This window comes from Mesoplodon mirus (assembly GCF_964341445.2).
Source record: "Mesoplodon mirus genome assembly, chromosome: 19".
Lineage (NCBI taxonomy): Eukaryota > Metazoa > Chordata > Mammalia > Artiodactyla > Ziphiidae > Mesoplodon > Mesoplodon mirus.
This window is the reverse complement of record NC_138995.1, coordinates 59132937-59158665: the sequence shown is the minus strand read 5'-3', so window position 1 is coordinate 59158665 and position 25729 is coordinate 59132937. Positions and strand designations below refer to the sequence as shown.

Genomic DNA, 25729 nt, shown 5'->3' with positions numbered 1-25729 from the left:
CCGCAACTAGAGAAAGCCCGTGTGCAGCAACGAAGAACCAACACAGCCAAAAATAAATAAATAAATCACTTTGTTGTACACTTCAAACTAACACATTGTAAATCAACTACACTTCTATAAAGCTTACATTTGATTGCCTTTTGGGACATTAACTGGTTTGGTCTCTGCGCTATTTCGTTCTGGCATTCTCTCTTTTGCTGACTACACACACACCAATTTGTTGTTGTTTCTCTCCTTGAACATCTTTGACATTCTGCTGGATCCCTCATTAATGCATTTTTTTAATATTTATGTTTTTATTGAAGTATAATTGATTTACAATGTTGTGTTAGTTTCAGGTGTACAGCTAAGTGATTCAGTTATACATACATTATATACATATTCTTTTTCAGATTCTTTTCCCATATAGGTTATTACAAAATATTGAGTGTAGTTCCCTGTATTATACAGTAGGTCCTTGGAGTTCATCTATTTTATATATATTAGTGTGTATATGTTACTCCCAAATTCCTAATTTACCCCTCCCCTGCAACTTTCCCCTTTGGTAACCATAAGTTTGTTTTCTATGCCTGTGAGTCTGTTTCTGTTTTGTAAATAAGTTCATTTGTATCATTTTTTTAGATTTCATATATAAACGATATCATATGATATTTGTCTTTGTCTGACTTACTTCACTTAGTATGATAATCTCTAGGTCCATCCATGTTGCTGGAAATGGCATTATTTCATTCTTTTTTATGGTTCATTAATGCTTTAAATAAATCTTTGACATGGGCTTACTATGTCTTTGTATGACAGTCATGCTTTGAACTTGTGAAAGTGATATTTTGAGCTGACCTTGGTACCTCCTGGCTGTGTGACCTGGGCAAGTGATTCCTATCTTTTTTTTTTTTTTGGCTGCGCCAGGTCTTAGTTGTGGCACGCAGGATCTTCGTTGTGGCATGAGGGATCTTTTAGTTGAGGAATGCATGCGGGATCTAGTTCCCTGGCCAGGGATGGAACCCGGGCCCCCTGCATTGGGAGCGCAGAGTCTTAACCACTGGACCACCAGGGAAGTGCCTGATTCCTATCTTTTCGGTCCTCAGTTTTTCTCATCTGTGAAATGGGGATGTAGCAGGACCTACCTCCCAGGGCTGCTTTGAAGAGTCAATGAAATAATGAACGTAAAGTGACTAGCTCAGTGCCTGGCATATACCTGTGCTCAATATATAGGTACATCTGACAATTTTTGAGAGCCTACTGAGAGGTCAGGAACTAGTCTAAAAGCTTTCCAAGTTTAGGCTCGCTTGGTTCACACACTGACCCTATGAGGTAGATACTATTATTAGTCCAAGTTTACATAAAGGGAAGCCGAGGCACAGAGAGGTTAGGCAATTTGCCTAAGATCCCACAGCTACAAGTGGTGGAACTGAGACTTTAGTCCAGGCAGAATGGCTCTAGAGCCGCCCTGTCCAATATGGTAGCCACTAGCCTTAGGTGGCTATTTAACTTTAAAGTCATTAAAATTAAATAAAATGAAAATCCAGCTCCTCAGTTGTACTCCTCACACGCCAGGTGGATAGAGCAATTACAGAACATTTCCATCACTGAAGAAAGTTCTACTGACCAGTGCAACCTAGAACTCCTGCTATCGGCCACCAGACTCTACTCTTGGTGTCACTTTTATTTCTGTAGTATGTAAAGTGCTTAGGACAATGAGCACTACATAGCATAATTCCATGGGGGCAGACCCTAGCTGTCCCCCCAGATCCCTTCTTCCCCGGTCCCACTGTGACAGGCTGTTAGGTAGGCCCATGGCTGCCAGCCAGAAACTATATTTCCCAGTCTCCTTTGCAGCTAGCTGTGGTCATGTGATTATGTTATGGCCAATGGAATGCAAGCAAAGTGATACATGCAAATTCCATCCCATCCTCTTTTCCCCTTCCTAAGCTGGAGCACACAGGTGCCCACAATCCAGATTTCACTCTGAAGATGAGGTCAATGCCCTCAGGGATAATGGAGTGACCTCATGGAGCATAAGTGTCCCGCCAGCCTCCACTGCTTACTCTGAGCCTATTTCCTGAGACAGAAGACACATGTCTTTTATTCAAGCTGATGAATTCTGGAGTCTCTTGGTTATATCGACTTAACTTTCACCTTAACTATACACTCTTTTAATCTTGAAATTAAAAACGGTAACAGTGTTTTCCCCCCCTTGGGGTTGGGGAATTCTGCTTGTTTGTATTCTCAGTAATAAACAGGTATTGGTCGTTTAGTTAAAAAACATAATAAAATTAAACTTTAAAAAACCTACATTTCTTCTAACAGTCATAGTATGATATTGTCCTCACACAGGTCCAAGTATTCACGCTGGGTTTTTCTAATCAGACCATGGATTATTTAAGACCAGAAGATAAGAGGGTGGAGGGTGGGCGCTGTGGCAGGGTTAAGAGCTACAGGATCAGTCATGCCTGGGTTCACGCTTTGGCTCTGAGGGACCTAAGACAATCACTTCACCTCCCTGGGCCTTAGTTTCCTTGTGTGTAAAATGGGAACAATATTAGCACTTCCCTCAAAGTAGCATTAGGAGGAGCCTTTGGCAAAATACACAGGATGTTTGCTGCATAGTAATCACTCACCAAATACTAGCTATTAATGTGTGATTATATTGGAAAAGTTGGAAAGGACAGTAGGGTTGATGTGGACCAAACTGAAGTCCAGAGAGGGCAGGCATCTCACCCAAAGTCACACAGCAGAGACCACCCCTGACCTAGCCGCCCCACTCACCTGGGCTCGCTGCAGCTTCTCAGTAGCCTCTGCTCGTGCCCGCTCCCCATCGCCAGCCCGGCCCTGCACCTCCTGCAGCTGTGACTCCAGGCGACGCCTCCGTTGCTCACCCTCCTGACGCGTGGTCTGCAGGTTGCTTAGCTCCGTCCGTAGCTCAGACACTTCGGCCTCCAGAGTCAACCGGGTCTTCTCCCATGTACCTTTGCTCTGGTGGGGGACAGAGACAGCAATGATTTATGATTCCCTTTCTCTACCAGACCAGGCACATGAATGCCCCAAGTCCTTTGTACTGTCTATTCCCTCCGGAACTCCTCACTGTTCCTTAAAGACCCAGGCACATTCCTGCCTCAGGGCCTTTGCACTGGCTATTCCCTCCGCCTGGAACATGTTTCCCTGTGATGCCAGGATGGCTCACCCATCACCTCCCTCAGTTTTTTACTCAGATGTCATCTTTTCACTGAATCTCTCCAAGGCCTCTCTATTTCAACTCACAACACGCCCCCGCCTGGCCATTAGCACTGTGAAACCCCTTTCCTGTTCATCATCTTCCCATAGCACTTATGACCCCGCTATATATTACGAAAGTGTTTAGACTGTTTACTCTCTGCCTTGCCTGCTAAAACGTGAGCTCCATGACGGAAGTGGGTGTTGGTTGCTTGGCTCACAGCTGGGGCCCCCAGTACCAACCCGGGAATATACTACATATTCAATTAACACCTGCTGAATGCAAGATGGATCAGGGACATGAATACGTGAGGAGAAAAATGGGCTGGCCTAGAACCAGCCAGAGGTACCTCCTCCAACCCAGCATCCTGCTTCCCCTCCCCATGGCTCCCCAGACACCCCTCCCCCATCTCAACCCACCCTCCGGGCCTGCTCCAGCTGCTCTGCCAGCTCTCCCAGTGCCTGGCCATGGCGCTGCCGCAGCTCCTGCACCGCCACCTCATGAACGCGCGTCTCTTCCTCCAGAGCCTTCTTCAACTCTGTCACCTCCTGTTCTCTCTTGGACCTTTTATTGGGGAAGGGGAAGGGAACAGAATTTCAGAATAGAGGAAGGCTGGAACTTTGAGGGAGCCCCTGGCTGCTGGTTGTGCCTCCTTTTATTCTTTCCCTCCAAGGACGGGGACCTCACTCTACATTCCCCAAGGGATCTGGGCAGTGATGCTGCAGAAGAAGGGTGGCTTTAAGGGTGAGCTCCTACGCATCTTCCGAAACCCTATTCAAAAGTCCCCTTCTCAAAGAAGTCTTTTTGGACTCCCTCCCATAGAGTGATACAAGGGCCTTCTCTGATCATCCACGATGCCCTGTCGTACTCCATTAAAGCTCACTTTGTTCTGGACTGTGTCTGTCTTTGCCCGAATCTGCCTACCCCTGGACTGGGAGCTCCTGAGGGCAATGCCTGAGTCTTGACTCATCTCTGTCCCCAGCGTGGCCCACGCTGGGCCCAGAGCCAGTGTCCAATAAACAACTGTTGAACGACTAAACAACTGTGTAGGTGGAGAGCTTGGACCCACATCCTTTTCCCTGCCCCGCCCTCAGACCCCCACGTGCCCGGCCTGTGCCAGCTGCAGGCCACCCAGCCTCACCGGAGCTCCTGCTGCGCGTTGGTGGAGTCCAGCGTGTCCTCCAGCTCGCTCCGCAGCGCCTCCAGCTCCTCACCCAGGTCCCGGCGTTGCTTCTCTGCCTTGGCCCTGGCTGCGCGCTCAGCCTCCAGGTCCTCCTGGGCCTCGGCCAGCCCCGCTTGTGCTTCCCGCAGGGATTTGAGCAGCTGGGCCCGGGCCCCGCCCTCCTCCTCTGCCCTGGGGGTGGATGAGGACCAGGGGGTTGGTATAGGGGCAGGCAGGGGGTGGGGATGATTTCTAGGGGTTGGAGGGGTCAGACACGGCCCGTCCCGGGTTAAAAGCCCAGCTCTGCCCTTGGGCATGTGTCTCCAGTACTCAGAGCCTCAGCCTTCTTAGCTGTAAAATGGGGATGACACCACCAGTAATCACAGGGACACTTATTAAGTTCCTGCCACTTGAGAGCACTTCATCATTTTGTATAACGTTCATGCCAAACGAGGAAACTGGGGCCCAGAGCGGGAAAGTGCTTGCCCTGGTCACATGGTCAGTGGGTGGCTGACCCCAGAGTTCCTCCTCCTGACCCCTATGGGATCGACCTCTTGCAAAGAGAAGCTGAATGGAGCGGCAGCGTGGACTCTGGGTTAAATGGCTCAGGGAGGTGGTCCAGTGGTTAGGACTCTCCACTTCCACTGCAGGGGGCGTGGGTTCGATCCCTGGTCTGGGAACTAAGATTTCACAAGCCGTGCAGTGGCGGCCAAAAAAAAAAAAAAAAAAGAAAGGAAAAGAAAAGAAAAAACAAACAAACAAACAAAAAAACCCTGTAAGAATGGTTCAGGGAGATGCACTGACCATGGTCTGTATCCCCTGCTCGGCCACCTGCCCTGGCAAGTGACAGCTTCTCTGAACTGCAGGCTCCTGGTCTGTGAGAAAGCGTGACTGCCCCCCTTCACAGGGCTGCCGCGAGGATGGCAATGTAGCGCCAAAGGCTACACGTTATATGATTCCACTGACGTGAAAGAGTAAGAATTGGCAAATCCCATGTGAACAGAGAGCAAATTGGTGGTTGCCAGTGGTTGAGGGGAGGGGGGATATTGGAAGTGATTGCTTAATAGGATTTTTCTTTTGAGGTGATGAAAATGTTCTGAATAGAGGTAGTGGCTGCACAACATCGCAAACGTACCAAATGCCACTGAACTGTATGCTTTAAAATGGTTAATTTGTTTTTCTTTTTGGCTGTGCCACGCATCTTGCAGGATCTCAGTGAAAGCACGGCAGTGAAAGCACGGAGTCCTAATCGCTAGACCACCAGGGAACTCCCTAAAATGGTTAATTTTGTTATGTGAATTTCACCTCAATACAAAAGAAAACGGAAAAAAATAACAACGGCAATAAAGGAAGGTAGGAACAGACACACGCAGCATCTAATGAGGGCTTAGGGTGTGCCAAGCATGTCCTCAGCTCTTTCTCATTTAATCCCTACACTAATCCTAGGAGAGTTTCTATAATCATGCCCTTTTTCCAGATAGAGAAACTGAGGCTCGAGTGGTGATGTCACCCAGGTGAGGTCACATGGCCAAAAAGGGGAGGAGCCAGGATTTGAACCCAGAAGTGAGGCTGGAGGGTGCATGTTCTTAACCCCCCTCCACCAACCCCGTGTCCCATCGATTCTCAGATGCACGTTTTCCCCACATTGTAACCTCTCTGAAATCAAGCTGCACCCATACACAAGGGCACCTCAGGTCGCATGGAGCGCCATGGGTGAAAAGCATTTGAAACACTGCGCATCATATCTGGCACACAGTAAGTGCTCAATAATTGTGAATGACTGTAATTATGATGATTATGATTCCTAAGATGGCCAGACCACCTATCCAATCACAGCGGATTCTGGGCTGTTTGGTTTTGAGAGGCTGGGGTTGTGGGAGAAGAAGAAATAGCATTTCCTTGCCTCTGTGCAAGAAACTGTGTAAGTTACCAGACACGTAGGGCCCGGTTTCAATTTTCCCTTAACCAGGTGGGCTTGGAACTCTGTGTCCATCTTACAGAAGGGGACACTGAGGCTCAGAGTGGGTGTGCACAGCTGGTGAGCGGCTTGGCCGAGCTCTGTACCTGCGGGAGGGTCTCGCCGGGTGCCCCCAACGCTGGCAGGTGGCGCCCCCGTGCTGTGCACCCCACCCGGCCCACCCCGCCCGCACCTGGCCAAGGCGACCTGCAGCTCCTCCTCCTTACGGCCCAGCTGGGCCCGCAGCTCCTCCCCCCGCTGCTGCTGTTCCACCATCTGCTCCTGCAGCTCTGAGCCCTCCATGTCCAGCCGCCGCTTCAGCTTCTCCAGCTCCTGGCGGCTCTTCTCCTCCTTCCGGAGGCGATCTGGAGGCGGGAGGTGGGGGGGTGGGGCATGCACAAGGGAGCCAGACCCACACACCCAGGGAGACCCACGGCCCCGCAGTCAGGCTGAGCTCAGCATTTCTTTCCACCCCTCCCGCTCTTTCCCAACTTCCCCATCCCTGGGATCGCCCACTGGTCCCCAGACCCCCAGATGCCTTCTCCCCTCCGCCCCCCAGGGACAGCCCCTGCTCCTGCTCACTGGCTCTCTCTGCCCTGTCCTCTCCTCCCTGCCTCCCCGGCCTCCTCCTGTGCTCTCTCCCTTCTGTTTCTGCTTCTGAGTCCACAGCAAGGGACAGAGATAAAAAAGTGTCTGAAACAGCTAGTGGGACCGTCAGATTGAGAGAGTGACCCAGGACACTTAGGAGAGAGTAAGAGAATTGGATGGAGAGAGACAGAAACAACTTAAGAGCTGGGAGGACACCTAACCTGTCCCGAGTCTTCTTTCCTGCCCCCATTTAACAGATATGACCACTGAGGCCCCACAGCACATGAGGGTCACCCAAGGTACCCCCTGACCCCGCTGGAGTGTGCACTGGCCCCCATTGAGGGGCAGGTGCTCACCCTCCATGTCTGCAATCGTGGCCTCGTATTTGAGTCGAAGCTTATTGAGGCTCTTGACTTTCTCCTCCTCCTCAGCCGCCTGGGATGAGAACTCAGCCAGACGCTCCTCCAGCAGCTTCCGCTCCTGAGGGTGGTAGGAGGTGGGGGTGGGGTGTCAGGGGCCCGACCCTCATCTTTGATATCCTTCTCATCTGCATTTCTGCTCATCTCCATCCTTCTCTGACCTTTCCTGCTCCCACCCCCTTCCCTCCTTTTGCATTCTTTAGGGTCTAGGGACCCGTCCTACCCCCACCGGGTTCACGCCTGTTAACTGTGGAGACTCCCACTATTTGAAGGACACTCCCATTCATTAAGCCATTGGTCCACAGCTGGATACTGAGGTTGATTCAAATCAATTGCTATTATAAACAACACTGCAGTGAACATCTTTGCACATGTGCTGCACTTATGGGTGAGTTCTGGAGCCTTGTGACTACTACAGGTCCAACGCATGGACCAGCAGCATCAGCACCAAATGGCAGCTTGCTAGGAATGGAATCTCAGGTTCCACCCCAGATGCACTGAATCAGAATCTGCATTTTAACAAGTTCTCCATATAATTCCTGGGCACACTGGAGTCTGAGAAGCACTGGCCTGGAGCAGCTCTTTTCTTTTTTCTTTCTGTTTACTATTTTATTTTTTAATTTATTTCTGAGCAGCACTTTTCAAACTGTGAGTGGTTTTGGAAATCAAGGCAGTGGGGCGGCACTACCTCAAAAAGGAACAAATAGAACAGAGTAGAAGAGAAGAGCCACTGCATCCAAGGAATGTTGCAGAAAACTGTGCATCCTTGAGCTCTCAACTCAGGCACCACTGCCTCCAGGAAGCCTGCCCTGGCTACCCCTAGCACAAGTCGGGCCACCCCACTTCCATGGTTTTCTGTTCTTTTCTGACAGTTTATAATTAGTTCATGATGTGTGGTTATGTTGATTTCCTGGGGTGACTCATCTAGCTTCCCTCTCCCCCCATGCCCTTGTGAGGACAGAAATGGTTTTCTAGTTAGTTAAATGCCATATCCCCTGTGCCTAGTCCAGTCCTGGCTGTCCCAGGTTAAAGATGGTGGCAGACTCTTCACCATGTCCCCAGCCAGAGGCAGAGTCTAACTCCCCAACCCCTGAATCTAGACTGAGTCTGCTTTAAGCTCAGTGGTCTGCAGACCACAGCCTGTAGGCCAAATATGGCCCACTGCTTGTGTTTATAAATAAAGTTTTATTGGGACACAGCCACGCCCATCTGATCACAGACCATCTTTCATGCTACAATGGCAGAGTTGAGTGGTTGTCACAGAAACAGAGCGGCCTGCCAAGGCCCGAATATTTACTATCTGGCCTTCTAGAGAAAACGTTTGCCAACACCTATCTATAGAATTCAAGGGAAGTGATGCTGTGTCAGTTCCAGCCTTAAGCCTTTCAGAGACCTGCCCACTTCCACTTCTTTTTCTGGGAGTCCTGAGCTGCCAGGTGAGAAACCCAGGCTCTCCCGTGGGCAGAGAGGTCACGCAAAAGAGCACCCAGACACCAGCCCTCCAGCGCCCGCCACTACGTCACCGCGACTGCCTAAGGTGACCACAGCCCAGCCCACCCACACAACGATGGGATGTAATGAAACGGGGGTTGTTTTTAGCAATGCGGCTTTGGGGTGTCGGATGATCCAGAGATAGATAATGACACATAAATAGCTGCTCAATAAATACCAGCTTGAGTGAAGTTGTGACAGAGACGCAAGGAGATGGAAAGGGTTCAAAGGAGACACAGCCAAGACCGAGAGTTCGAAGACCCCTAGAGGTGGGGCCAGCTCGGGGGGGGGGTGCAGAGAAGGACCCGTGCTCACCAGTGAGCCCGCTCCCCCTGCCCTTGGGGCTCACAGCCCACCCACCTTGCTCAGCTTGGCATTCTGATCTTCCAAGAGTAACAGATCCTCCCCCAACTTTTTCAGCTTTGCCTCCGTCGTCACTTTCTCCAGCTGCAGCTTCTGCCGGGCCCCTTCCTCAGCCTCGAGGTGGGTCTCCAGCTCCTGTAGTGGGGAGAAGGCAGGGTTGATGACTCAGCGGCTGGGGACTGGCGTGTGATGGGAAGGATGGGTGGAGGGGATGGTTCACGGGGGCTCGTGGCTCAGACAGGTCCACAATATGGGTGGGGCTGGGAAGGATCCAACGTTTACTTTTCATTCATTGGGTCAATAAACACTGATTGAGTACCTGGTGGGGGTCAGGCACTGTTTGAGGTATTAGGATAGATAAAAATCTTTGTCTATCACATTGAAATCACATTCTTATGTGTGTGTGTGAAGATTATAAACAATAAACATCATAAATAAACATATCACAGAGAGATGGGCACTGTCCACTACGGCAGTCACCAGGCAAGTGTGGCAATCTGTGGTGTGAGACTGGAAATTAAGATTCAGTATTTGCAATGACATGGACGGACCTCAAGGTTATTATGCTAAGGGAAATAAGTCAGACAGAGAAAGACAAATACCCGACAATCTCACTTATGAGTGGAATCTAAGAAACAAAACTAAAACAAGAAAAAAACACAAGCTCAGGGCTTTCCTGGTGGCGCAGTGGTTGGGAATCTGCCTGCCAATGCAGGGGACACGGGTTCGATCCCTGGTCCAGGAAGATCCCACATGCCACGGAACAGCTAAGCCCGTGTGCCACAACTACTGTGCCCAACTGCTGCAACTACTGAAGCCTGCGTGCCTAGAGCCCGTGCTCCACAGCAGGGGGAAGCCACCTCAATGAGAAGCCCACGCACTGCAAGGAAGAGTAGCCCCCGCTCGCCACAACTAGAGAAGGTCCACACGCAGCAACGAAGACCCAACACAGCCAAAAATAAATAAATAATTAAAAAACCCAAAAAAACAAAAAAACGCAAGCTCGGGGAATTCCCTGGTGGTCCAATGGTTAGGACTTGGCACTCTCACTGCCGAGGGCCTGGGTTCAATCCCTGATGGGGAAACTAAGATCCTGCAAGCTGAGTGGCACAACAAAACAAAACAAAACCCACAGGCTCATAGATGCAGAGAACAGATCGGTGGTTGCCAGAGGTGTGCGGGTAGGGAGGTGGGAGAAATGGGTGAAGGGGCTCAAACTTCCAGTTATGAAATAAGTCATGGGGATGTAATGTACAGCATGGCGGCTGTAGCTAATAATACTGCATTGTGTATTTGAAAATTGCTAAGGGAGTAGATCTTAAAAATTCTCATCACAAGAAAAATTTTTTCTAACTACTTAAGGTGCTGGATGTAAATTAGACTTATTGCGGTGATCACTTTGCAATGTATATAGATATCGAATCATTATGTGTACACCTGAAACTAATATAATGTTATATGTCAATTACACTTCAATTTTAAAAAATTCAGTATTACATGTGGTCTTGATGGCTGGTAACATGGGGAGTCCCTATAATGGCCTAATCACAAGTCCTTCTACCTGCCCTGCTACCAAAGATAAGGTCCCCTAACCAATAACCCTCTGTATCCTGGGGACCAGACAGGGTACCTGCTTATCCCTATCTAGTAGGCTTCAGTTACCACTAGTCCTTGGAATTATTTAAAACAAACCAATCGGGAATTCCCTGGTGGTCCAGTGGTTAGGACTCTGTGCTTCCACTGTAGGGGGCATGGGTTCGATCCCTGGTCGGGGAACTAAGATCCCGCATGCCGTGTGGCACAGCCAAAAAATAAATAAATAAATAAAATAAACAAACCAATCACATCTTCCTGTAGGAACCAGGGGTCACCTCATCCTCTTGTTTCTACTAAGCTTGCCTCTCACAGCTGCAGCTTGTTCATGCCATTCCTGAATGCAACCCCACTGTGACTCTCTGTGCCATGGTGTCTGCCTTCCTCAGCCTGTGAATATTTGTGACTAATAACGTGCTTTCTATCGCATCTGTCCAGGATCAGGTGTGGTGTGTTAGGCCATCTCCATAACCACAGGGCAGGATCCCTGCCCCCCTCACCAATGGGGTCAAGAGGAGGTGATTAAAACACTACTGAGTTCTTAAAATGTGACCAGTCTGAGGAGCTGAATTTTCAATTTAATTCGATTTCTTTTAAATTTAAAACCAGTCACTCAAATTAATTATTGAGGAACTTTTAAGTATGTTTGGATCAACGTGGGGATGTTAATCAACTTTTTTTCACTGAAGAAGTTATGAAACACACATGCAGATGAAGTCCTGCCAATGAAAATTTAGCATCTGAATTGAGACGTGCCTCAAGCGTAAACTACGCAATGGATTTTGAAGGGGAACCAGGGCAGGGCAGCCTGCCTTGGAATGCAGCAGCACAGAGGCAAACGGAGCCAGGAGATGGAGAGAGGCAGAGTACTGAAGCTACTGCTTGAGCACCCGGATCCAGCCATGCCTGAAGCTTACACATTCTAGAGTCTCCCATTAATTTGAAAGCAAAACAGAAAGTATTCTTTTTGCTTAAGACACTTTGAGCTGAGTTTTGTTTTGTTTCAGTTTTTCAAATTCATGGCCAAAAGAGGCAGGGTTTGCTGAAGCACAGGTGTGTGGGGTAAACAGCAGGGGTGGGGGGAGGTGGCCTCGGGCGCACGGGGGCCAGACCTGTATATGTTGCTGCAGCCTCCGCTTCTCGGTTTGCAGCTGGCGGCTGCACTCCTCCTCCTCGCCCACACGGGCCTCTAGCTCCGACACCACCAGTTCGAGCTCCTGCTTTCGGGCTGCCAGCCGCCCCCGGGTCTCCTCAGTCTCAGCACACAATTCTGCCTCTGCTCGCAGTTGCTCTGCCAGGCGGGTACGCTCCTCTTCCAGCTGGGGATGGGGTGGGAGGTCAGCATCCGTTAGGTAGTGCTCCCAGGGTGGCCCTCAGTGGAGCACCAGGTCCCTCCTGCCCCCTGAGTTACTTTGCCCTTTGAGGCCTGGGGGGCAGGAGGGAGAGATGGAAGACAGTCCCCCATCCTGCTCCTCATCTCAGGATGACCCCTAGTCACCAAGTCAGACCCCTGGGTGCCTCCCTCTCCCTCACCTCCCTACAGCCCATCAGTCCCCAGCTCTATCCTTCCTGCCCCCCTCCTCTCTCCCATAACCCTAACAGGCTTGAGCCTCATCCTCTCCCAATGGACTCTCTTGCTGGTCTCCCAGCCTCCAGTCTCTCCATCTCCAATCCATCCTCCAAATAGCCCCAGGGAGGACTTTCTATCAGCTCACAGTGCATTTAATACTCCTACGCCTAGAAATTTAACCAAAGGAAATCATTCTGAAAAAGCAAACAGAAAAATGCTCAAGAAGGGGTTTGCTTCAGCGTTATTTTAAGATTCCAGAAATACTGGCAACAGTTAAAAGTCCGCCGCCTGTGTAGGACAGCCCAGCCCCTGCCCTGCCCCGATGCTGGACCAGCCTCCTGATCATCTTGGCTCTGCAGCAACCAGCCCCACCCCCACTCAGTACCCTGGCTACATCCCCAGGGCCCCCGCTCCCAGCATCTCGCCGCTCAACCACACCAGTTTCCGCCCCCTTTCGGCCCCAGTAAACCTCGGTTCTCCGCCAGCCCGCAACCTACCCCTGCCCCCGACCCAGCTCAGCTTGAAGCCCCGCCCACCATCGGCTCCTCCCACCGCCACGCCCTCACGCGGGGACCTCGCCCCTTACCTGCGCCAACCGGCCCTGGAGCTCGCCCACCTCGCGGGCACTCTGCTGCTGCAGCTCCTGCACTTTCTGTAGTTCCTGCGCCCGTGCCTGCAGCACCTCGTCCTGCCGCGTTACCTGCAGCAGTGGCTTCACCTAGGGGGACAGGAGGGATGGTGGGTGACTGGCTCCCACCGTGGGAGGCCGCTGGGCTCAGGAGCTAAGAACTCACGCTCTGAGCAGGACTGCATTCCTGGGTTCGCATGCCAGCTCCTCCACTACTGGCCTTGTGACCTCATCAGTCGGAATGAGTGAATGACTTCACATTTGCCAACAGCCTAGAACAGTCCGGGGTACATTACAAGCAGCACTAAATGTGTCCCATTTTTGCTACAGGGTCCCTTTGCCTACAGGAGACACTGTGCCTCAAAGTTCTTAGTCCAAGGTCCATAGTGAGAGATGCACTTTACACTGTGTGATTCCAGGCTGGAGTGACAGGCCAGCCCCTCACACACATGAATAACCGAAATGAAAGTTTCACCAAACCACCCTCCCCTTTGCTAAGCGGGGATATACTCTGCTCACGTCTGTTCTATTGCTTTTTCTTTGGTCCTCCTCAACTCCGATTCTTCTCAACTTCTCTACTGTATTTGATTCTTTTTCTATTTTATGATCTTCCTTTCTGAGCTAATTCCTAGCATTTATCACAGATATAACTTTCTGTTTATTTGTGGGATTCATTCACTGATGCCTGTGTGGACAAAGAATGTTGCCGGACATCGCCTGACATATCAGTAAACAGAGGACGTTGAGGCCATCAAGCCGTGAGCCACTGCAGCTGCCCCCAACGGTGCACCCTTGGGGGATTCAGGATGGAGGAAACCAGGATACTGGCCCCACGTCATTAAGGTGCACATCAAAGGGATAAGTTCATTCAGCCCAGACGCTTGCATCTTCCCAGTCAGAGAAAAGCGCTAAATTCATTAACTCAAGATGGCTGGTTTTTCTTTAATTAGCAGTAATCTTGATGTTTGACTACTTGGTTTTGTTTGTTTGTTTGTTTGTTTCAAAACTCCTATATATCCTGGCTCTTCCCTTACCTCTTTGGAACAGTCCCTCAGAGCTATCTGAGGGCCGTATCCGGGCTAAAGTCCTCAGTAAAGCACCAAACAAAACATAATTCTCAACTTGTAGGTTGTGTATTTTTTTTCAGTCGACACTTGGCAAACCACACCTCCTGTCCCCAGACCTAGGATAGGCAAACTTTTTCTTAAAGGGCCAGCTAGGAAATATTTGAGGCTTTGCAGCCTATCCTGTCTCTGTTTTAACTACTCCATTCAGCTGCTGTAACTCAAAAACAGGCACAGACAATACAGTAACCAAACCAATGGGCATTTACAAAAACACGTGTCTGGCCCATGAGCCATAGCTTACCAACCCCTGCCCTAAACTGTGGGCTCCACAGGGCAGGGCACTGTATTTTATTTTTTAATTGAAGTATATAGTTGATTTACAATGTTGTGTTAGTTTAAGGTGCACAGCATAGTGATTCAGTTATATATAACTATATATATTCTTATATATTCTAATATATATATATATATATTCTTTTTTAGATTCTTTTCCATTATAGGTTATTACAAGATATTGGGTATAGTTCCCTGTGCTATACAGTAGGTCCTTGTTGGTGGGGCATTGTCTGTTTTTATTTACCATTTTATTATTGTACCCTCAAAAGTTACTGGCACATAGTAGATGCTCAGTTAACATGGGCTGAGGACGTGTAGACTGACAGTTCAGACGTCCTATTCAGAATTACACGGAACAGCTGTGTTTTTGCCTCCACATCTCCATCCTCCCTCCTGCTCTCCGACTTCCCATTGGGAGAACACCCTGCCTTGAAGCTCACACACTGGGCTCTGCCCCTCTGCACTGGGCAGGCATGTGATGCCAGCCTGGCTCATCTGATGTGTACTGACTGGTTCTGGGATGGTCATATGTCTCCAGCCAGGCCAGTGAGAGTGAAACCTGGGACTCTGGCTGGAGCTCTGTGATAAGAAAAGACCACACTGGTCTAGTTGGTGGCTGCCATGTGGGAAAAGTCTGCAGGGATCATCATGGAGGAAAGTCACATGGGAGGCACAGAATGTCAGATAACTAACGTTGTTTGGGCCCTTGTGCAATAAAGGGTTAACTCAGCAGGTCTGGGTTGTTCAAACCCTGCACGTTTCAAGGAAAGGACTGGCCCTTGGCTGGTTCCTGGGAGATTATCTCTAAACCTTTGGATTATCCTGCCTGATAAAGAGTCCTTTGTTTACCTTGACCTCTGGAGGGGCTGGAGTAACTAAGGTCAACCATGTGGACAGTCAAGGGGGTCACTCACATGCCTATGAAAACCCTAGACACTAAGGCTTGGGTAAGCTTCCTTGGTTGGCAATATTCCATATGTGCTGTCATATAGCATTTCTACAAGAATTAAGCCCTATCTGTACAATTCTACTGGGAGTGGACAATTGGAAGCACGTGTCTGGTCTCTCCTGGACTCTGCCCTGTGCGCCTTTTACCTTTTCTGATTTTACTGTCCATCCTTTCACTGTAATAAACCGTAACCATGAGCATAACAGCTTTTCTAAGTTCTGTGAGTCCTTCCAATGAATCACTGAATCCTAGGGGGTCTGAGGGACCTCAACTCAACCCTAGATCCAGCTGTACCTAAAGCTGTCCCATATCTTTTATCCATGTTGGTCTGAGTCAGATTTTTTGTCGCTTGTTACCTCAAGAATCCTGATGAACAAAAGGTGGGCTGATTAGTCCCATTTTACAGGTGCACAAAACTGAGGTCCAAACCAAGAAAGTCACTTGCCCAAGCAGACCTGGCCCCAAGGACCTGTCTCCTTGCCACTTGGGCCACCTCTCCAGGTGCCCTCACCTTGATGAAGAGCCGCCACCACTGCCAGTGTCTCAGCTTGAGGTAAGCTGCACAGTTCCGCTGCATCACCCTCAGAGCACTCTGCTGCTGCTGGCGCTTCTGGAAGGCCCTGGGTGGGGAGATAGGCGGGTGGGACAATGGAGACTCAGCCTCTTCAGGCCCTGTCCCCTTAGCAAGGGAGCAAAGCTCTCTTCAATTAGCCAACCATTATTAAATGCCTACTGTGTGCAAGCACTGCTCTATTATCAGTAAATCTTGTTGGGCTCCGTCTATCAGTCTCTCTGCCCTTGACTCTCTCTGCCCTGTTCCCTCCTCTCTGTTCCCACAGCCCCAGCCCCAGTTCAGCCCCAGCCTCATCTTCCACCCACTGGACCCTCACCCCAGCCTCCTCTCCAGCTTCCCAGCCTCCAGAGAGGGCTTTCTATGTCCACAGCTGACCCACCCCTCCCCTGCTCCTCAGTGCCCCTGGATACGGTTCCTGCCCCTCTGCCTGGTGTTTGAGGAGTCTTTATTCTCTGATCCTTCCTCTGGGCCAGTTCCAAGGGAGAAGGAGATTCTCCTGAAAACTCCCTGCATTCCTGAAAGGTACCAGGCTCTCACATCACTGGGCCTTGGCACAAGCTGTCACTCCCGCCTGGAACACCTTTCCCATCCTCCTTCATCTACCTGGTCTGAAGGGCTTCTTGCTGTACCTGTATGACCCCCATCAAAGCACATCTTGCCCTGGACTGTGACACTTTGTGCCCGTGTATGTCTCCCCCCCAAGATTGGAGTCCCTTGAGGGATTGGCCACTAAGGTGATCACACGGACCTGGTTTGCCTGGGACTTTCTCTGTTTTAGCACAGAAGATCATGCATCCTGGGAAACCTCCAGTCCCAGGCAAACCGGGATGGTTGGTCACTCTATGGATGAGTCTTCTCTGTGTCCCCAGCATTGCTCAGGAGCTTCAGGGACTGTAGAACCAAGAAGCCTGGGCATCATCCAGTGGCTCCATCCTTTTGTTCTCAGCCCTTCTACCATCCTGGAGGCCCTGACATCTGGAGCCAACTGATCTTCTACCATCCTGGAGCCTCCCCGACCCAGCCTCTGGGGCCATCTGGTCAACCTCCTTCCTGACCCAGCCCCTGGGGCCATCTGGTCAACCCCTCCCTGAACCAGCCTTGGCCAACGTGACCCCAGGAGATAGTGTGGAGCCGCACCTGCGAGCCAGGTATCCCCGGGCAGCTGCCTGGAAGGACACAATGATGTCTGTGACCTTCAGGTCCCGCTCTTCTTCTAGCTGGGCCAGAACCCCTGCCCGGAAGAAGATCTTGCTTTGTCCCACGCGGTAGAGGTTGGGGTCCAATTCCAGGGCCTGGATCTGTGAGAGTGGGGGAGGGGTCATGAGGAGGAAGGGTGATGAAACGGGAGGCTCCAGTTCAACCTCCTCCACCACCTGAGACTGTGCACACACGTTCACACTCATGCACACACCCTCAGCCTCCACCCCACACTCACCATCTTCTCACAGGCCTGCTTCCCATCCATAAAGCCCTTGGGGATGGCATTGGGTGTCAGGATCTCATACCTGAAGTGGGTGGGGGGGGTGGGGGAGGGGTGAAGAGTAACAGCAAACTGTCACCATGGCCAGGCACTGGTTCAGAGTGACAAATAGCAGTAATGACAATAACAATAGGAACAGTAAGAAAAACAACTATTTAAGTATTACCGAGGGCCACACACAAGGCTGAGAGCATTAATACCACCACCAGTGGCAACATCATCAATATGTCCTAGGAGCGTCCACTCCACGTGCTGATTACGAGTGTTTAATTACACCAACACCATAGGTCATTGAGACTTAACGAAAGGTGTGGCTCGGAAGTGTGAGAATAACAACAAATAGGGGCTGATGTTCTTGAACTTATTACGTGTCAGGTCCTGAGCTAAGTGCTTTACAGCTGTTTCTTTCACATTTCTCAGTGCAACTCCAAAGTTTAAAAGTACGTTTCATAAGCACACATGTGTCTGTCCTCAGAGCCTTTCTCCTGCTGTGCCCTCTCCCTGGATCCTGACATTTCATTAAAAATAATGCATATTAGATATACAACATATATACACACATATATACACAAACACATATATCATATACATAATATTGTATATTAATGTCATATATTGATATGTGATATTTTTTGACTGGTGATTGAGAAACGTGTGTGTGTGTGTGTGTGTGTATCAGAGTTTCTCAGTCACCAGGGATCTTGTTAAAATGCAGATACTAGGGCTTCCCTGGTGGCGCAGTGGTTGAGAGTCGCCTGCCGATGCAGGAGACAGGGGTTCATGCCCCAGTCCGGGAAGATCCCACATGCCACGGAGCGGCTGGGCCCGTGAGCCATGGCAGCTGAGCCTACGCGTCCGGAGCCTGTGCTCCGCAACGGGAGAGGCCACAACAGTGAGAGGCCTGCGTACCGCAAAAAAAAAAAAAAAAATGCAGATACTAATTCAGTAAGTCTGGGGTGGGGCCTGAAAATGTGCATACCTAACAAGCTGTCAGGTGATACTTATGCTGCTGGTCTGGGGACCACACTTGGAGTATGAAACTTCAGAACTGCACTGTCCAGTGCAGCAGCTACTGGCCGCAACGCAACTACTGAGCCCCTGAAACATGGCTGGGGCAATTGGGCAACTGGATTTTTAACTGCGTTTCATTTTAACTAAGTGAAATTTAAATTTAAAAACTGAAGCAGGGGGGACTTCCCTTCCCTGGTGGGCCAGTGGTTAATACTCTGCACTCCCAATGCAGGGGGCCCAGGTTCGATCCCTGGTCAGGGAACTAGATCCTGCATGCTGCAACTAAGACCCAGCACAGCCAAATAAATAAATAAGTATTAAAAAAAAAAAAAAAACTGAAGCAGTGTAAAATATTTTTCTGTTCAACACAATTTCTTTCTTTTCTTTTTTTTTTGGCCGTTCGTCTTGTGGGGATGTTAGTTCCCCAACCAGGGACTGAACGTGTGCCCTCACGGTAAAAGCAGGGAGTCCTCACCACTGGACCACCAGGGAATTCCCACAATTTCGTGGTTTAGATAGGACTCTAGTTCACTTTGACCACTGGAAATGCAGTGTCTGAATTGAGACGTGCTACGGGTGTAAGACATACACCAAAGTCGAAGTCTCAGTAGGAACAGAAGAATGCACAATGTCTCACTGCTAATTTTTTATATTGATTACATGTTAAAATGAGATAATATCTTGGGTGTACTGGGTTAAATAAACTCTTGTTATCATTAATTTCACCTGTTTCTTTTTACTTTTAAAAATATGGCTACTAGAAAATTTTAAATTGTATATGGGGCTCACATTCTCTTTCTATTGCATGGTGCTGCTATATACAGCTTGCATGAAGCATAATTTTTGTTATAATATTCACCATATTACTGACTTATTATATGTTGATATTTTTTTCTTCTCTCCTATTCGACTTTTTTTAAAATAAACTTTTAATTAATTCATTTATTTATTTATTTATTTATTTATGGCTGCATTGGGTCTTTGTTGCTGCGTGCAGGCTTCACATTGCGGTGGCTTTTGTTGTGGAGCACGGGCTCTAGGTGCACGAGCTTCAGTAGTTGTGGCACATGGGCTCAGTAGTTGTGGCTCACAGGCTCTAGAGCACAGGCTCAGTAGTTGTGGTGCACGGGCTTAGTTGCTCCGTGGCATGTGGAAATTTCCCAGACCAGGGCTCGAACCTGTGTCCCCTGCTTTGGCAGGTAGATTCTTAACCACTGCGCCACCAGGGAAGTCCTCGACTGCATTTTTATAAGAAATGCCAACTGCAATACCCAGATCGCAACATAGTACTCTATGCCCTTTCTCTTGGGGAATCCAGTGAATGGGGCATTGCTCTCCCATATCACAGAAGAGAAGGCTGAGACTCAGTAACCAAAGGAACTTGCCCGGAGGCCCCGCCCCTCCACTCACGCTGAGGTCCCACCCCTGACCCCTCCCAGAAGTAGCAGTTGGGGTGCTTTGGATGCAGGCGTGGTGGCTTCCAAACCCGAGCCCTACCCCATCCCATGCCGCTCACCTCTGCCGGAATTCCTGGAAGAGGATGCGGTTGGGAAAGCCCTGGCGACAGATGCGGATGCCCTCCAGGACGCCGTTACAGCGCAGCTGGTCCAGCACCAGCCGAGGCTCCAGCTTCCCAGCCTGCAAAGAGCAGTCACAGACATGCGAGGTCAGTGGCTGCCACATGGAGGCGCCACTCATTGGATGGCAGCCGTCAGGGGAACTTGGGTGGATGGCAGTTTGGGCAGGTCAAAAATGGTTGGCAATTTCATCTGGTTCAACCTATAATTTACTGAGCACCTACTACGTGCCAGGCAGAAATGCCTGCCCCAGGGAGCTGCTCACTGTCCACTGGGAGAGGTCGACAATAAATGAGGTCAAGACATCACAAACGTCAGAAGTAAATGAGTACTAAGTGCTCAGGGGCAAAGAGCAGAGGGGAGGGAGGACGGGGAGTGCTGAATTTCATAGGATAGTCTGGGAAGGTGACGTGTGAACAAAGCACGTACATCATTATTTTTGGTAGTTAACTTTCATTGCCTTTTCTTTCTTTTACCCGCTTTTTTTTCCCCCAAAGTAATACACAAATGGTAAAAATCTAAACGCTACAAAAAAATTCAAATTATACATTCTGAAAAACAACTCTTGCCTGGCCCAGGGCCCCAGACTGGTCAACACAATACCCAGGTTTTTATGGAGCCTTCTAGATCAGTTGTTCTCAACCCAGACTACACACTGGAGTCCCCTCACATGCTTAAAAAAGGCAAAAACAAACAACAAACAAAACCAAAACCAAAAAGAAAAAAAAAAAAGAAAAGAAAAAGCCCTGGCCCCAGGCTAGGGCAGAATATAAATATCTGGTGGGGAGGAGGGTTAAAAAATGAGAATCACCATTCTGTATCTTCTTCAAGGGCTATCTAAGCATATATGTATTTATTCATCCATCAAATGTTTATTGAATGTTCACTGTATGCCACACAATGTGTTCTAGGCAATGGGGACTCAGCAGTAAAAAGGGAGATAAAAGCCCCTGCCCTCAGAATGTTTATGTCCCAGCGAAAAGGGAGTTTCTGTTTATTTATTATTATATATGTTCCCTATTCCTTGGTAATAACGCTTCCATTCTGTGGGAGGGAGGGCGCTATTCCTCCCCCTATGCTCTCAGTCCATGAGTGGCTAGGACTGACCTCATCCTGGCTCCAGACATGGTCATGTGACTCAGGCCAGGCCAATCAGGCTGGTTCAAGGGTGGGCACAAGAGCCATCCTAGGCCAGTGAAAGCCAGCCCTGGGACTTCTGCTACATCCATGCTGCCAGAGGCTCTCTCTTTCCTTTAGGGTTGCTGAACTGAAAGAATGAAAGTCTGGAGCCACTGGTGGCTGCCGTGCCACCCTGAGAATGGAGACAGAGATTCATCAGAGAGGAGGCAACACATAGAAAAGCAGAGCCAAGCAAAGGAAAAAGTCTCCTGACGTCACCGTTTGAGCACCTGGATCCAACTGTGCCTGAACCTGATCATGGAATCTTCAATTACGTGAATCTATACATTCTCACTTTTTTTGGGGGGGCCGTGCCCTGTGGCTTGTGGTATCTTAGTTCCTCAACCAGGGATGGAACCTGGGCCCTCGGCAGTGAAAGCGTGGAGTCCTAACCACTGGACCGCCGGGGAATTCCTGACACATTCTCATATTTGCTTAAGCCACCTTAGTGGCTCTCTCAAAAGAGCCCCAAGGAAATGGCTGAAAATAGCTGGAAATTGGAAATAATATATAGGATGGTCTCACAGTAACATTTTGGTTTTTTCCCTCCCTCCCTCCCTCCATTCCTTCCTTCCTTCTATCCTTCCTTTCCTCCTTCCTTCCTCCATTGCACCCTGCAACAAGACATGTGGCAGGCTTGAGTGGGGAGGTGCCCAGCAAGGTCAGGAGACTGATTACATAAAAGGGGACTGAGAGAACTAGTAAATGTGTGCTAATACTACAGGATCTCACTGTTGCTAAAAAGAGATGTTGGACTGGAACTTGACAAACTGGTGGGAACTCATGGTTTTCAATATATAAAGATAGTTATAGAAATAAACATAGATGTAAGTGTGTGTACACATATATGTGTGTACACGTATAGACGTATGTGTATGCATGCATGTACATTAGTGTGTACGTACATAGCTCTATTTACTGAGAGGTCCTGGGAGTGACACCTTGATACCATGGAGCACACCTAGCACCCAGATCATAGACTGTAAGCACCATTCTCCACTTAAAAGGACCAAGGCTCCTTGGAGAAGTGGCTGAGTCCATGTATGCCATATTTCATCAAATAAAAGCCACTATCAATTGTAAAACACACTGTTATCTTATATACCACCAAGAAAGAAAAACTCTTGTCAATTAAACTCTGACAGGCCTTTGATTGTAAGCCACATCCCAACTTCAGAGATGCTAAAATGTCACAATAAATGGGTCTTAGATTTGATAAAATATGGTATTTACAGCTATGAGAAACACACAGATCTACCTACTCAATAACCACAGCTCCTACTTTCTGAGGACAGTATAAGCCCCAGGCACCTTTCACCTTCTACTATGCTGACCCTTCTCTACAGGGCCTATTCTCTGATTTTCCCAACAAGAAAACTTATTGGTGGCCTGGAAGGGCAGGATTGGTCTCCCCACACTTACATGACACTCCCGGCTCCAGTGGTCTTTTTTCCATCCCTTGTACCTTTCATGCTCCAACCAACCACTGGGCTTTTGCACAAGCTATTCTCTGCTTAGAATACCACTTATCCTTCCAAGCTCAGACCTCACCTTCTCCAGGGAGCCCTCCCTGACTTCACTGTATTCCCACTACCTGGCACTTAGTAGGTGCTCAGTAAAACTTAAGTCCCATGAATGAATAAATTTTCCTAACAGGGCATTGAGCCTGGGAGGGAAAACAACTTGCTCGAGGTCACACAGCCAGTCAGAAGTGAGCCTGGGGCCAGACATGGTTCCAGCCACATCCAGCGACTGGGACTTTACCCACTGCCAGAGCTGCCTTCCCTCCCCGGGCTGGGTCACTCACCCTCTTCTCGTGGTTGGGGATGATACAGCGGACGAAGCTGGGGTTGGTGTTGCTGAGTGTGGCCATGAGGCGGCTCAGGGACTCCTTGTAGAGCTGTCCCACCGTCCGGAACATGCCCCGGCGTGGGCGGCCACCAGGCGGGCCATCCCCAAGGCTGTTCACCTGCTCCAGCCCCACGATGCCCTCCACTGTGGGAGGAGGAAACAGATGTAGAGAGAGAGTAAAGTCAAAGGTCAGTTTTAGGGAGCTGGGTTGGCCAAAGGTCAAGAATCTTATTATTTATAGGACCTGGCACTTTACATATGAAACACCTCTCACAGCCTAGTAAGGTAGGTGTTATCAGCCCATTGGACTGACCAGCAAACTGAGGCTCAGAAAGATGGAAGACTGTGCCCAAGGCCACAAAGCTTAGGATCTGAAGACACAGCATCTGAACCCAGGCAGTATGAATCTTCTCGAACCCTGGTCTCTGACCCTTCTTTTCCATTTTCCTTATCAGCAAATGATGATGATGAAGATAGCAAATGCTTCCTTAGTACTTATTCTCTGCCAGGCACTGCTCAAAGCACTTGACATACATCGGCTTATTTATAAGCCTATAAATTTTATAGATTTTTATAGATGAGGAAACTGAGGCACAGAGAGGGAAAAGGGTAATAACCACAGCTGCATTTTCAGGAACTTGAAACAGTGTCACATTAAAAATGTGCTGAAGTCTGGCTTTATTACGATATTTGAAATAAGGCAATATTTAAAATAAGGCAAAAAATTAAAAATACAAAAATAAAAAGAAATGAAAAACAAAATAAAATAAGGCAAACTGCCTCCATAGTCACCATTTTCCCAGAAAGGCCTGATTTCATGATAATTTTTTTTCCCTATTGTCATTTGATGCAGTCACTTCAACTAGTGAGAAATATGCACTCCTTTGTCTCAAATTCTATGTACTGAATCATTCCCAGTTTCTCAAGGACCTGCAGCTGGGGCAGAATCTGATGGCCTGCAATCCCCAATCATGAGGGTTATCAGGGTCAACTAGATAACTCGCTCTGACGGCAGTGCTTGGCACACAGTGGGGGCTCAGATATGGCATTTTTCCTCCCCAGGTTCAAGTCTCCCTCCTACCGCCATGCTCCTAGTTATTGTCAAAAGGATAATTATCATTTATTAAGTTCTTATAGCACAGGTAAGAGCAGAGGCTCTGGGTTCAAATCCCAGCTCCGTCCCTTACTGGCTGTGTGACCACAGGCAGGTGACTTAACCTCTCTGTGCTTCCATGTCCTCATCTGTATAACAGGGGTAAGAGTACTAACAGCTGCCTGATTAGGTTGTTTGGAGGATTCCATGTGTTAATAATGGTAAAAGGGCTTTGCACAGTGCACAGCACACAGTATGGGTTCAATTAATGCCAGCAGATACTATCACAGTTGGTTGCACTTTTACATGCGGTTTAGTTAGAAGAAGGCCTTGTGCTGCTACAAAGAGTCTGGAAACTGCTAAGGGAGCCAACAAGGGGTGGGGACGGGAAAGAAGAGGGAAAGATCTCTGTGTGGTAAGGAAAGGGGATGGACGTTCAGAACCAGGTTCCCGGTCCAAAGGGCCCACCCTCCTTGTCTGGCAAATCTCACCCGTTGATGCACAGCAACACCCACCCCCTGACGGAGAAATGGCAGAGCCGTGCCTCCCTGAAGATCCTGGGGGCGACGGTGGGAAGGAGTCAAGGAAAGAGAACTGCTGCAAGCCCCCGTGTTCTGGGTGGGGGTGAGGACAGATGGGGGGAGAGGCAGGGAGATGGGATGGGAGATGCAAAGGGAGCAGCATGAGAAAAGGCAGGAAGAAAAAAGAAGAAAGGGTTATTAGTCAACAGCACAGAGCAAAGCAGGAGGAGAAACCTGATCCTGGCCATGAACTTTCAAAGCCAGGGAGACTGTCCTGTTCCGCTTTATGTTGACTAGTGAGGGCATCGATGTTTGTTGAAAGGGCGAATGTCCTCTGCGAATTTAATACCCGGGGGGAAAAAACCTCTCTCCCTAGAGGATGAGTCTGTATCTGTTTTATTAAGTATCCCCTTTTGCCCTGGCCGCCAGGAAGCTCAAGGACTAACTCAAGGCTCCCACCCAGTTTATTGTGTTTGCCTCTCTGAAGAGAGCTTGTCTCATTTGCCTTTTCCCCTGGGCTGCCAGGATGTTGGGTACCCAACCCTGGGCTGTCAGGATGCCCGAAAGCAAAGCCAAGTCTGGGCTCAGGGCAGCTGTAGTAGAGATTGATGCAGAAATGGCCCCAATCCCCCACCCCTCTCTGTGACTTGCAGCTCCTTGAGTCTGGGCTGGCCTCGTGACTTGCTTTGTTCAGAAGAACTGTGGAGGAAATAATACTGTGCGGGGTTCCAGTCTAGGACTCAAGAGGCTTTGCCACTTCTACTTTCTCTCTTGGAACACTTTGAGAGCCGAGCATATATAGGGTGGAGCATGTGAAGGATTAGGGGGAACATCATGTGCCCATGAACGTGGCACAAATTTTGAAGAAGTTGATGGGGAAGATTTTCAGTCTGAAGGAGATGATTCTTGGCAGAATCTGGTTCTGTTACTGAACATCAAACAATGCTTTTCAATCTCTCTTGTATAAACTATATGAGATGCTAACATCAAATTTCTCTGTCTAAAATCAGCTCACCATATCAAGGTGTGCTATGCCCTTTCATTCTGTGAGTTTGTTTTGGGAATGACTCATCTTGCTTATTTTGTTCTCTTGTCCAATTGCATGGGCT

At 49.0% G+C, this 25729-nt stretch overlaps 1 protein-coding gene across 4 annotated transcripts in view; it reads right to left on the bottom strand.

Moving 5' to 3' along the window:
• MYH14 (myosin heavy chain 14) overlaps positions 1-25729 on the bottom strand; it is an 89893-nt gene that overhangs the window by 26053 nt on the left and 38111 nt on the right. For all 4 annotated transcript variants that reach the window (XM_082606522.1, XM_082606521.1, XM_082606524.1 and 1 more), the window contains 13 exons: positions 22963-23150; positions 19916-20037; positions 17344-17413; positions 17046-17206; positions 15846-15954; positions 12941-13072; positions 11897-12103; positions 9189-9326; positions 7275-7398; positions 6524-6695; positions 4353-4565; positions 3631-3775; positions 2767-2973 (listed from right to left, as the gene is read on the bottom strand). In XM_082606522.1, the coding sequence (XP_082462648.1) occupies positions 2767-2973; positions 3631-3775; positions 4353-4565; positions 6524-6695; positions 7275-7398; positions 9189-9326; positions 11897-12103; positions 12941-13072; positions 15846-15954; positions 17046-17206; positions 17344-17413; positions 19916-20037; positions 22963-23150 (1988 nt within the window). The remainder of the gene's footprint in view (positions 1-2766; positions 2974-3630; positions 3776-4352; positions 4566-6523; positions 6696-7274; positions 7399-9188; positions 9327-11896; positions 12104-12940; positions 13073-15845; positions 15955-17045; positions 17207-17343; positions 17414-19915; positions 20038-22962; positions 23151-25729) is intronic.